Source organism: Lagopus muta, chromosome 23 (assembly GCF_023343835.1).
Source record: "Lagopus muta isolate bLagMut1 chromosome 23, bLagMut1 primary, whole genome shotgun sequence".
In the NCBI taxonomy this organism is placed as follows: domain Eukaryota; kingdom Metazoa; phylum Chordata; class Aves; order Galliformes; family Phasianidae; genus Lagopus; species Lagopus muta.
The window spans coordinates 5971720-5985602 of NC_064455.1; the positions used below are offsets into that span (position 1 = coordinate 5971720).

The 13883-nt window shown below is 43.9% G+C and overlaps 1 protein-coding gene across 1 annotated transcript; it reads right to left on the minus strand.

The window, feature by feature from the left end:
• Positions 1–5102: 5102 nt before the first annotated feature.
• Positions 5103–13873, minus strand: IL22RA1 (interleukin 22 receptor subunit alpha 1). The gene is made up of 7 exons (XM_048969156.1): positions 13114–13873; positions 11280–11412; positions 10401–10579; positions 8568–8752; positions 7957–8092; positions 7616–7737; positions 5103–6187 (listed from the first exon to the last, which is right to left on the minus strand). The coding sequence occupies exons 1-7, from the start codon at positions 13154–13156 to the stop codon at positions 5180–5182; spliced, it is 1806 nt and encodes a 601-aa protein (XP_048825113.1). The 5' UTR covers positions 13157–13873; the 3' UTR covers positions 5103–5179.
• Between the last annotated feature and the right edge of the window lie 10 nt (positions 13874–13883).

A 13883-nucleotide genomic window follows, 5' to 3' on the forward strand; every position in this document is an offset into this window, starting at 1 on the left:
AGTACTTCAACAGGGTACTGCTTTATCCAGTCCTGCGAGTGAATCCCAAGGAATCACTTGTTTCTCCCTGAAAACAATTGGTAATGGTCTCTGGGCTCAATGCTTCTTGCAGCATAACTCACTGTGCCTTCAGACATCATGGAGGTCTCACAGGACCCAGCATGAGGCTGCGCTTCCCCTCTCATCCTTTCCATTTCTTTCCACTTCGGCTGTTTACAGGCAATACTTGTCTTATGCTTATGAGTGAGCTTTGCTATTGCCAAAATGAAAAAATATCTTATTTTATGTGCATTTCTTGGGGCTTAGAGGTAAGAGAGCACCTCGGTTTCATCCCGTTTCAGTGCATTGGTTCTTAGAGTCCAGCTCCAAATCATCTCATTTTGTGCTGTGATACCAACAGCTCTTGGGGCAACATTGGGTGGTGCGGGCAATGCCTCCAAAGAACCACAGCTGCTGAAAGAGGAATTCTGTGGGAGACTCGCTGCCCTCCAGATGAGGAACGACCTCTGTCATTAAGCAAATTGATGTTTTACTGCCTGATGACACTTTGAAGGTCACATTAAGAGTTGCTTTGAGAGAAAAGAGCAGTTTGCTGAGTGTCATTGTACATATTTGAGGGGAAGATAAACACCGGAATAGATTTCCTAAATGCATTTCCTTCTTGTCTTGTAGACTATTACGGAAAGGAGTCGGGCTTTGATTCGGAAATATACAGGAGTAAGTAAATGTCAGTGATTGTTATTTCTTTGATTTTTGCCACCTGAAGCAATGGAATTCTTCTTTTCCGAGCTCTAAGTTTTCCTGTAAGCCTGCCTGCATGGGAAAAGCACGAGGCTCAGCTACCACTCTGCATGCTCAACGCTCATTTCTTCCTGCTTTGCCTCTTTGGAGATGTAATGGTGCTGAATGATACCAAACACACTTGCCAATCTGCTCCTGTCTTATACTCTGTTCTTGGAATTTTCTCTTGACAGATTTTTCACTGCATTTTTGCTTTACCTCTTTTTAATACTACATAATAAACATGACTGCCCCACATCTCTGACAAGCATTCTGATTTTCTGTCAAAGTAAACAACTAGTGCAAGACCAGCCCATGGAGAAGCACAGCAGCATGGCAAAGCACTGTTCTGGTTAGAGCAAAATATCCCCAAATGCAGATGAAAATACAGATTTCCTCAGCAGATGTTGACTTTGGCAGGAACAAAGAAGCACTGGCAAGAACAAAATACGGGAAAATAAAACAGATCTTTATAGAAAGAAATATCTTTTTATTTCCCAGAATATGACTCTCTTCAGGACTATTTCAGCCACAGAATGACTGCAGGGCATCAAATCTTTGCTTCCACATGCACAGACAGTTACTGTTCTGAGGTTATTTTTAATATATACTGCTTTCTGTTTTTCTTCCTGGTAATTTTCCAGTGCTCTATAATCTGGTGTTTGTTGCAAAGCAGTAGAGTTCTGAGCAGTTAAAAGATACATTTTTGAATCCAAATATGTGCATTTTTCTTAACAAATCAACGAAGCAAAACAGATTCATGTGAGCAAACATGAATAAAAACTAGTTGCCTAAGAACAACACTGGAAAAACAGCAACAACACTTCAGAGCAGATCAATCACAAAGCACAACCCATCTCTGTGGTGCAATGCAAATAACAGGATCATACAAAGATGCTGCTATGAAATCATTTAAAATCCTTCTGTAAACCGGAGTTTATTTGCAGATATATCAACTTACCCTATGAAGACTACAGTGAGAGTGCCTGTCTCCACGAAAGAGAAAGGACAAAGGAGCGTTTCCTATTCCCTGTTGATGACACTAAGAATGACTCTCCCCAAAAGAATGTTCCCCATGTTGGAGTGCCCATCCTCAAGTCTTAAATATAGCATCCTGCCATGCCATCGCTGTGACAATGGGGAGACCCATGCAGGGCTGCCTGAGCCGTTTGCTGCAGTGACAACTAATTGCAAACTGATCTTTAGATCAAGCAAATTATTGCCATTGCCAGTGATGCAAGGAATGAGAGGTGCCTCCAAAATTTGGGTAACTGAACACTGTATTATCCTCTGCTTCTTTAGGATAGAGGCTCACAGAGGAACAAAAAGTAATTACGAATGTTTTAACCTCTTCTGGGAATTTCCCTTGGTTTGATGCTGCCTTTAATGCATAATGGACTGAAATAATTTATTTTGACGTCTCTTTAGTGAATGGCAACCCCAGCCAAATCATGTCAATGTATTATTAGATCAGGGTCAACACCAGCTCTTACGTTTCAGCTGGCTGTGACTATTATGTGTTCCTCATAACACGTAAATGAAGGCTTGATTCTGGGAGTCATTCTTAGTGTCATCAGTGGGGAAAATGAAATGCTCATTCTCAAAATAAAAACGCTCATTCTGAAAAGAAAAAGATTTACATGCACCACATGGGCAACTAACCCATGGCTGGGGGTTGGAATGAGATGATCTTGAGGGTCCCCTCCAACCTAAGCCATTCCATGATTTAAGAACCAGTGAGTGTAAGGCTACTGCCCGGCTGCTGTGCAAGTTCTTTCACGCAGCTCTGCTGCATCATTCCTCCCTATCGCAAACAGTGATATTTAGGCCACAGTGATGCCAGAGGGAAGCTATAAAGTCTGTTCTAACCTGGTCTTAATGCTTTCAGAGCTGCCCCTCAACTCTGCCTCATCCCATCTCCAGAATTAGGAGCTTTCCATTTGTTCCTTCAGTATGATTTTCCTCAAGGAATGCATCAAAAAAGTACTTTGTGATTACGAGTGTCTTCAGCTAGTTTGCCTTCCTGTGCCAAAACAACTGACGTGGAGAATGTGAGCCTCACTCCAGTGATACGCAAAGCTCCCCGGGTTGCTTGGAGCAGGGCTGCTGGCACGGGGAGCAGCTCGGTGACAGCTCCCTGATTTAGCCGAGAAGACAAAGAGCAATGCTCTGCTCTAGGGTTACAGCTGCCACCTGCTGCACTGCCATCCTTGGGACAACTGGAACTGCTCACTTGTCACCATCATGACATCTGCCTGGGAATAAGCACAGTCTCTGTTGCGAAGCGGTGCTGCTTTTCTTTATCTAGAGCTATCAATGCTGTTGTCTGGGAAAGTCAAGAGAAACAAACAACAGACTCTTGTTTGGTACAGATGGCTTGCATGACATGACCTTTGAAACAGCACTGAAACCATGCTGTTTATCTAAAAGTGTTCTTACATGGAATGGGAATGAGATAATTAGATCCTACCAGAGCTGTTGGCTGTGATGCATTTTGAAGCAAACAAGGCTATCGATATTATTACGAAAAGCTATTAAGTGGAAGGCAATAAGGTCACCACATAGAATCACAGAATGGCAGAGGTCGGAAAGGACCTTAAAGCCCACCCAGTTCCCTTCCCTTCTCTTCCCTTTCCCTCTGTGCTGCCCATACTGACTCTGAACAGAAAACTGTGTTCCACAACATGAGCCAAAATATTGGCACTGTGGCATTTGATGATTCCCTGAGTAGCATCCTTGGGAATGTTGTTGACATAAGATATGTCACCTGTGGCAACTCCGGATAAAGGAACGGGAATCACTGGTTTGAAATGCAGCTTCCCCAGGGGGGTTAGGAGCACAGAGCATTACCTCGGGCCTCTGACAACCTTTTGATCTCATATGACGTGGCCATAATGCTTTGGTTGTTACTAATGCTGGAGCCAGGGGCTGAATTTTTGCCTATAAAGTCCGGCATTTCTAAGATTACTCTTTCAGTCCCGGGCTGAATCATCACAAGCTCTTCATACAGCCACAGATTATTTGCAAAATTGCACATGAAAAAAAGTGGAATTTAACATTTAGTCTCAGCTTCTCAGAGAGCACCTGATTTTTGCTTCTGGTCAACCTTTCCCTAGCATTACTTTTCAAGTGAGTACTTCCTCATTCCATTCTAAATTGCTTTTTCCTGGTTTCAGTTCTCCTGTAAACCTGAGGTCATCAGACACTTGCACTTTTCACTACATCAGTGGAAACCAACAGACTGAACTACACTCTGCTCTTAGTGCAAAATGATTACTGCCTCCATCCCTCAAATAAATACCATTTTGCTTTTGGTAAAGGTGCAATGCTAAGGGAGCTTGGCTCTCATTTTAAATTGGTTTGGGTTCATTTCAGCCCTGGACATGGTGTGGTGGTCACAGGAGCAAAGGAGAGCTCCGCAGTTGTAGATTCCTCTCCATCATTCCAATGGAGTGCGTTCTTCATTGGTAGTAAAGGATGAGAGGAAGCAGCTCAGCACCTCCCTGTTCTCCTCTGGAGGTCACTGGCTGTCATGCACTCAGAATTCATTCAGGGTTCCTGGGGCTGAGCCCAGATTAGTGCAAATCCCAGTGTTCCTACCTATGTGGGGTGTGAGCCTCGCTGCCTTATGCCTCAAGCTCTCAAGGAAAGAAGAGAATGTAACTATTTCATCAGAAAGAAATGAGCAGCAGCTGAAAAATATGCATTAGAACTTGGACAAGGCTGCATAATTCTGTTGTAGAGATGAAAAAGGCTTTATCTTTCTAGAAGAACTGAAGAACATACCAGGGCAGAGCACTTTCTGTTTCTTAGAACTGCCACGTTAGGAGCTGTTGCCTCAGTTTCAATGACTGCTTTGAAAGCAAAGTCCATTCTGCAAAGCAGCCAATTGTTTTGCAAGAATCACATATGGCGAGAGTAGAACACCAATTTCTGTTTCTTTCTTCCACTGCAGTATGTTATATTTAATTCTTTCAGCTTTGCATATGTCTGCACTTTAATTTCTTCAGAGGAGGGTTTGTTTTGGACCTGGAGGTTTGGTGCTGGTAAAGAGCAGATGCAGTTTCTGCTGTGAACTCAGCTAAATTTTCAGGAAACTGGATCTGGAATTAGAACTTGAATCTTAACTCAGCTTTAAAGTAGTCCAATTCATAAGCAACCTGAGGAATACCCGCAGACTAAAAATGTACTAAGTGAAAAGATACAGTATGATAGTACAGTAGGAAGTACTTACATTAGTAAGATACTTATGTCTATGAGGGAACCATAGTGGAAACTGTCAGTGCTGTGTTACATACAAGACAAGACTATCTACATTTATTTGCATGTGCTGTTTGCAGGACACACTTCTATTTCATACAAACAAATAGAACCTGGATTTTAACATCATTAACTCTCCTTAATAAAATTCTGTGTTTTCATCTGCTTGATCCCACAGTACTTTTAAGTTCAGGTCTTTGAACAGTGTAGTGAGAGAAATGCCACTGCTGTACACCGAGATGGTGTCCTGGGACATGACACGGTCCAGTTTCATGCAGTTTAACTCCTGTGCTTCCAGTAGCTTCTCTGCTTCCCAAATTTCCTGAAACTGCATTTTATTTTCAGAATGTGACACTGAATCTGGTGACACCCACCACTCTGTGTTCTCTCCAGGGAAGTTGTTACCAGTGCTGACTGTGAGGAGGTGGGCTGCTGATGGCCGTGACAGAGATTCATCCTCTGGAACACAGTCTGTGTTAACTGTCACTGAAGACAGTAACAGTGGCAGTTCTGCTGTCTGTTGTCTGTAGCATCCTCCTTGCTCCACTGAAGGCAGCAGCAGCTGTAGCAGATGCTCTTCGCTTTCAACCCCATCAGTCTGCAACAACAGTTTCTGTATTTGCTGAGGGCTCCCACGTACAAGATCTGAGTCTCTCATGGCACTGCTATCCCACAGTGCCACATTTGGCCGCTGCTCTTTGTAATTCCAAGGGCTGCAGCTTTCACCCAGTGTATGACTGACAAGCTTCCCACCAGCAGAGCTATCTGACAAAACTTCCTTTAGCAACTGGTTCATACGGAAGTTATTCTTGTTGCCATGGTCTATGCCATCAACACACACACCATAGGTCATGGGGAGGTTGGCAGTGCTTTGCTCAGAGGTTTGAGGAGCATATCCAGTAGGAGCTGCACTCACTGGGCACAGCAGATGGGCGCCCTGGAACACCGATAGGTTGGCTTGCTGCTGGTAGGTACACAGTGATGGATGGAATGGTTGTGGCGGCTCCAGTGCTTTGTCCAAACATTGGCCTACCTGTGGGAACTGTGCTTCGGGGATGAGAAGTGAAGGTTTGGATAAATTTATAGGCTTTATAACATGTTCCACTGTCAGAGTTAGAGGCTGGAACGATGAGATCCCTCTGAAGTCCTATTCAAGGAGACAGACAAACGAGTTATCAACAAGAACTCTGTGACTTTGAAGATCTGCTTAAGGGTCTTAAAAATTCCCCGTTCATCACAGAGGATTTGGACCAGATGACCTGTAAGGTTCCCTTCCAACTCAAACAATTACAACTCAAACAATTCCATGAGTCTATGAAATTTTCTTTGGAGAAACACCAATAAGAGCCAGCAACCACCACCAGGCATTTGCAATGCTGATACAAGGAATGATGTGTGATGAGCACTGTCTGGGCTGAATCCAGGACGTGGGGAAAGCGCAGTGCTGTTGACTCACATGATGGCAAATCATTGCATGCATTCTGATAATTGGCCAAATGCAGCCCTGCAAGCAGCAGAAAATATGCAGACGCGCTTTCCATTGTGATACCGAAACCTGAGGGTAGGTTTCAAGATGGCCAAAAAAAGTATCAATTTATACTTGCAACTCCATTTTCAGTTGACTTAAACACATGAACTGAGTATTTCCAAATGGAACGCATAGAGTTGCAATCAAATATGCAGTTCAAAAATCTGATCATGTCTCTTTGCCAGATGTCCGTAATCCCTCTTTTACTAGAGAGAAATACCCCTCACTTCTCCATCATACCTTATTCATATCATTGCCTTTTGGCAGTAAGCACATTTGTGAACCATTGTTGTCAAGGATGAAATGCAGGAGGAGTAAAATTTCATCAAAAATCTCTGATGAACACCATGAGAACTGTAGTCACTGCCATCAAACCAGGGACTGATGTGTCAGTTTCTCAACAAAGAAGTCACATGTCCCACAGGAATTTTGGTTTTGTTGCTCTCTTTTTTTTATGTTTTAATGCAAATATTAAAAGTTAAATTGTATTACTTAAATACATAATTTTATATTTCATGAGGGCTGCTCTTAAAGTAATGCCTCCTGGTTTATGATGTCAGCCCCCCAATGTCAGAGGCGGATGTTGGTGGTATGGCAGTGGTTGGCAGAGGTTGAACCTTCCCACCAATATGCCATTCCCTGAGACAGACAACAGCAGAGGGACAGTCTGATAGAATGGCATCTGACACTGACTTATGAATGAAGCAAGTGGTGGAATTGAATTCCTCCATGTGGAGGAAAACTATGCTCATTGACATTCACTGGCACTTGTGAGCATTTAAGGAGACCCACCAGAGGATTTAGCACAGAGAGGCAGCATCTGCTGCATTTTAGCAGTGGTGGCAGCAACAGTGGGATCCCTCTGCTAATACATGTTTTTGTACGTATGAGACAGTTCCTGTTCACTCAGTGCAGCCCAGGCAAGCCAACAGGTTGGACACCATGACCTAGACGATGCCCTCACCTGGTCATGCATCCTCCCCAGCTAGCAATATACAAAGTCCCGAACAGTTCAAAGATTTGCAGTATTGACTTAAGAACACTCACCAAAGACATGGGCTGTGCACTGTGTTGTTTGACGTACTTATAGATCACATAACCAATAGCAGCAAACACCAGCCCAGCACAGAATCCAAGAGTCACGAAACAGTAGAAGAGCCATGTGTTATCTGATCAGTGAAGGAAAGAACAAGGAGAAAATGTAGTGTCAGAACGGTTGCAAGGGATCACCCAAATGATTATAGGTTGCACTGGACAAGAATTTTAAACTAGCACTGCTTCAACACCTCTGTGAAGGCTGTGTTATTCTATACCAGCTAAAAATTGGTCTCTTTTGTGCACCTGGTATCCCAGAAAGACTTTTAGTTGAGCAGAGTTAACAGCCTCACCTGGTAGTGTTTTAACCCAAAATACTTGAGATTTGCTGCTTCTCTCAAGGAGATACAGATGCACTGTTCCATTATACTCTGTGTCTGGGTCCAGATTGGAAACTTCAAATTCTTTGTTATGCTCATTCTTTATCCACTATTTAAAAGAAAAGCAAATTCTGTATGTCAGAAAGATTACATACATACGATTTCCTGAACTCAGACTGCAAAATACAGCATATTTTATTCACTAATAAGGTGCTACAGGAAACAATAATTCTGTATAGTTCTAAACATACAATTACTTTTCACTATTTCTGTATTCAGTTTTTGCATTTCAATTCATTGAGATTAGAACTACATCCCTTGCTTTTCCAGTCTCTGTCAGGTACTTTTGGCTACTTAAACTGTTGAACTCTGGCTTCTTTTCGAAATTATCAGAGAAATGCTTAAAGTTCTGTTTGTCCGCTGAATGTCAAAGGCTTAGAGTTCCCCCCGCGAAAAAATCCCCTGTGGGATTTCAGTATATCAGAAATTGCATCCATCGTGTATCAGTTTCGATGCCCTTCTCCACCTGATCGCAAAATCTGATCACAAAAGTCAATGCCTCATGCCCTGAGGTTGTCCGTTACCTTTTGATGTGTCCTTAGGTTGAATATTGTTACGTGATAATCAACAGCACCGAACTTGCTATAAATGTCCTCTATGGTTAGCTGGTGGCCATCCTCACCTCTCAGTGGCGTATAAGGGGGGTGTATAAGAAACTTTACGGACCGTACATGAGGAATACACTCCACTTCTGGTGCTCCAATAATAGCTAGAAAATACAGAACAGAAAGCGTCAGCTGTTTAGATTAAAGCTGATAGGTTATCAAGTTTTAAATCTATCTTACACATGCACCCCAGTCTGTAAGAGATGATGTCTGCTTACATACAAAAAAGTTTCTGATTTGTGCTTTGTTGGACATTGGAAAAATCAGGAGACGAGAGATACTGTCTTCCCTCAGGTTTCTGCTGCCTACAGCCAATATTTGTCTCTGTAAATTCTTTCCCAAGGCTTTTCCTTAGGACCAAGTTCTCACTGTGTACTGGTTCCCTTGCCTTCACATGTGATGAGATGATCACATCACAGGTCACTGCTGCTTAAATCCCTGTTCCTACTTCAGATTGTGTCTTTAGGGCCATTCAGCTCTTGTGCATCTACTCTCATCTGCAGTGAAAAGTGTGGGCAATACTGAATGCTTAAACACAGGTTGTATGGGAACTACTGAGTCAAAGCCTGAACCTCTGATTGATCACCTGAGGCGAGCCATGAGTCAGCCAGAGGAGCACAGTGAAGGCAATTCACCTGTGCTGCTGGAAGGGGTGGAGCCAGGCTGCACCCCTCCTAGACCTATTTAAGAGCTGGCTACCAGAGGGGAAGGATTTCTTCTGGAGATCCCTCCTTCTGGTGTTTTGTGGTGAGCCCAGCATAAGGGTAAGCCTTCCATTTATTCTCCTTTGTTATCATAATCTACTTTGCCTAACTCTCTTGTTTATTCTGTGATTGTAACATCTTGATATCCATAGATTGAGTTACACCTGTGTATAATCGATAACATGATGTTTAAAAGTAGCATTCAGTACTCCTTCAAGGATGCGTAGCTTAAGGAAGTCAAAAGAATGGCTCTGGGCAGTATGATCACCTAACTGGGATTGTTAAGGCTTATGCTGCAATGGAAAGAGAATGTTTAATGATCAGGGCAATGATATGGCTCCTTCATGGCTTGATTTGTGCAAAGATGTGAAGGCTCTTCACTTCCATTGACTGTTACTGAATCCTTGAATTGTTCTTGACACATGCAGTGGAAAGACTTTAGACACAGAGTCAGCCAGAGAACTTCCAGAGACTTTGTTGTGTGTTTTGTACAGCCCGCTTGGGTGTTGGGAACCCGGGGCATCAAGTGGACTTGCTGCTTGTTTGCTGGAATGAATGTCTCGTGGCTTTGATGCCTGCATTACTGTCTGGGCTCAGGGTGCCCATCATCTCTCTCACTAAGCTCCCCTGCCACCTTAAGAGCAGCTCTTCCTCCAAGGACAAGATGATATTCCTCTGTAATTGCAGCTGGGTGCCAGACCTCAGGGGTGGCCCTGCCCATGTGCTTGTTTGCTGCTTTGTCCAGCAAATCTTCTTCATAGAATCATAGAATCACAGAATGGCTGAGGTTGGAGGGGACCTTAAAGGCTATCCACTTCCAACTCCCTGCCATGGGCTGGTTGCTCCCGAGAAGATAGAGCTTCACAGGGCCCCATTCTACCTGGCCTTGGATGCCTCTTCAGCCCTGGAAAGCTTTCACTCCCTCCCTAGCAAGCACAGAATCTTGCGAATCTTGCAGTACTGAAAGTGAAGGAGACATGATCCTAAACATCAGCGAGACTTAGGATGAATCCCCAGCTTAGGATGAATCCCCAGCAGTGGTACATACTTTCTTTTTTGGGTTCAAATCTCTCTGAGCGCACCCAGTTGGAGGAGCAGCGGTGGCCAGTAGCCCTCACCCTGGCGTAGTAATGCTCTGTGAAGTTCTCTGTTTCACGAGTGAGATTGCAGAAGAGCTGTGTGATGCTTTGGCACTCCTGCTTGTTAAGCCAGGCTTTCTCTCCATACCTTTGACAGGACAAAAAATTTTTCAGGTTGTTTGGTAGAGTAGATGCAATACAGTCCTTCAGAATAATGCAGACAGGCTGCTCTGCCGACTCTAATAGTTTTAAAATTCATTACTGTAATTAGCAAGTGGCTGGGAATTAAATGGCAATCAACCCCCCCCCCCGGTACAGCCCTTAATCTATTCCCATTGGCACTTCTGCATGGCTGTTGCTTTGAGGAAGGACAGCTTGTTTCAAGGTGCACACACAGGAGCATCCTGCAAGCAAGCAGTTGCTGGGCTCTTTTACCCAGTGACTGCATGCAGACTTGCTGCTGAGTTTGCAGACTTGCACAAATGCAACAAAAGTATAATGTAGTAGAGGGTGGAATTCTTGTAGCTCTGGTGACTGAACCAGAGGAAGGCAATTGCTATTAATGGCACTTTGGCACAGATTGGGAAACAGCAGAACAGAGAGAAGTAAGTTGCTGAAGGCAAAACTGTGTTATGGAGTCAAGGTGTAAAAGTATTGCTTAACTAAGCACCATCTGCCAGTTTAAATAATCCTATCTTTTACTGAATTCTTGTCTAAGCAGAACCATGCCTGTAACAGCAAAATAAGCAGCGGAAAGGGCAACACTGGCTTTTCTTTCATGGCCCTTCTCTCTGAGAAAAGTGGCCATAAAACCCACCAAATCCCAAAAAGAAGCAAACTTCACATACTGTTTATACTGGACATCAAATACAGTGCCAGGAGGGATATCTGCTTCAGTTTCCCAAGTTAGGATGTTCTCAAAGTTTGTAGAAGAAAATGCCGCACGTTTCAGACATGACAACCTCTCTGTAGTCGCAGTGCCTATGGTAACAAAGAAACCGTGTTAAAATGTGTATTTTGACACCTCAGCCCTCAGATGAACATGAATCCATGGGTGCTCAGCCTTTTGGTGAACAGAAGTAGCAGACATCCTACTTCCAGTCTGTTAAAGGGGGGCTGCAAAGCAGAAGCTTGAACAGAAGCAGAACTTGGATCTGGCACACTGCTGTGTAGGCCCTGCAGATCACTGGCTCATCACAAAGGAATGTAAGCCAGGAATTTATACAGAAGGGCTTCAAAACCTAAGAGTCAAAAAGAGAATGCAGGAGTGTCTTATCAGGTTTCTCTTAAAGCAGCTGAGTGGATGGAAAATGAAGAACAGACTGATTTTGAGGCTAGATTCATGTCTAGGAATGCCACTGCTGTCTGCCCAGACTCAGGGAAGTAATGTGCTGAGATCAGTTTCACACCACTGTGGGTATGACAGCCACTAACCTCCCACAATCTATGTTTTATGGGATGAAGACTGCCTGTGCAGAGTGACATGCCAAGAACCTGAGGCCTGGACCCTGCTCTGGGTGTGCCAGTGTAAAGCACACAGCTCTCCAGGCTCTCTGCAGCCTTTGGCCTGCCAGGGGCAGTGGGTTCTGGCTTTGCTAAGCAGCAGTGTCTGCTGTGTCTGATAAGCACATAGAGCACACCAGAACGGCAATCCACCTGCGACACATGACATATCCTGGAGAAAATGGGTTTCGTTCCATCGTGGGAACACAGCACAGAATTTCCTGAAGGATGATTCAGAAAACCTAACTGGGACAGTAACCTTCAGAACTGATAAGCTCTGTAAATTCGAACTGTAGGCAAGTCCTCAAAGTTACACAGCACATACACTACTCTTAACTCTTGCTTTTCACTGTCAACCAACTCCTTGAAATAGTTTGGGCTTCAGCCTGATCTTGCTGGAAAGGAGCAGCCCCCTTACGGCATTTGTAAATGTCTTCATCCCTGGTAAAAAGTGGTGTGCTAAGCAGGTAGAAGAAGCAATGTTTCACCTATAGGAAAATTCATAACCAGAATGGAGGTGACCTGGACAAGATCCTTTCAGTATTTAGGGAGGGGATAGAAGAAGAAAGGGGACAGAATCTTTAGCTGGGTCTGTTGTGATAGGATAGGGGAAATGGTTTTCAACTAAAAGAGAGGAGATTCAATATCTAAGAAAGAAGTTCTTTACACTACAGACAGTGAAGCACTGGCACAGGTTTCCCAGAGAGGTGGTCGTGCCCCGTGCTTGTAGACATCCCAGGTCGGGGATGAGCACTGATGGAGTAGTGGGCATTCCAGTGTGCTGCAGAAGAGAGGGACCAGATGGCCTCAAGGGTCCCCTCCAACTCCAACAATTTCATGATTCCATGATTTGTTTGTATCTCTTTTAAAATCAGAGCTTCTGGTTCTTCTGTTCACATGCCTCATTGCACAAGACAAAGGGACTGAACTCCGTAAATATCCTTTGCTCTTCTGGGATTCAGCTTGTATTGTATCAGTGGCAAACACTTTAGATTGAAGGAGTCTTTTCTTATCTTTGAAAATCTTAAAAGTTAAGAGCAACACAGGAGAGAGCTTTTGGACAGTCTTGAATGATAGCTCGTTTTCTAGGTCTTACTTCAGGAAACACAACTGAACTACCTCCACTAATACAGATCCAAACTGAAACAACCACCATCAGAGATAGAAGTCAGGACTTACCGACCACTGAACACACAGCCAAGATGACCAGAAGTTTCTTCATGAATAGCAGTGCAAGGCGGGCTGGGAGAGCAGGCGGTTGAGCCAGTGTGCTGGTGAATCACCTTTTACAGCAGCTAAATTCTTGTTTGTGAGGCCAGGTTGGATTTGTTGCTCAGTAACTGGCTGCAGAGCTGCTGTCCCGCCTGCGTGCTCGTCTGAGATCACCAGCAAAAGATCTGTACGCATGTGTGAGCACATAAGAGAGCATTTAAGGGACAAACAGGAACACTCCTTCCGAGTGTACACACGTAACTGTACAAAGGTGCACAAGCCAGAGGCTTAGAAAATCCCCGTCTTTTTTCTTGAAAGAGAGCCAAATGCCATTTTCCTGACAAAGAGCTCCTTGACTAAAGGCCCTTGTTGACATTTTTCAGTTTTGGGGCTTGCTTTTCTAGTTGGATAGCTTTAACTTTTTAAAACTCTGGAAGTGAATACTTACTGCTCTGCACATAGCTGGCATTGTAACTGCTGCGAACAAGACACCTATTTCCCTAGGAAATACCTTTTGATATTTTCCTGAAATGAAAGTCAAAATAGATCAGTAGTTTTTAAGCTCTGCTGTTATTCATAGTGGGTGTGAATGGGAGCCGAATGACTCACATGGCCCTGCTGCACTGGGCAGAGCACAAATCGGGTCTGCCAAGGTGTGCATCCTGCTGGGTGGCTGCAGAGCATCTTCCTTTCACATAGATGGGAGGCTGCTTTCCTGTAGCAGGAGTGTCTTGCCA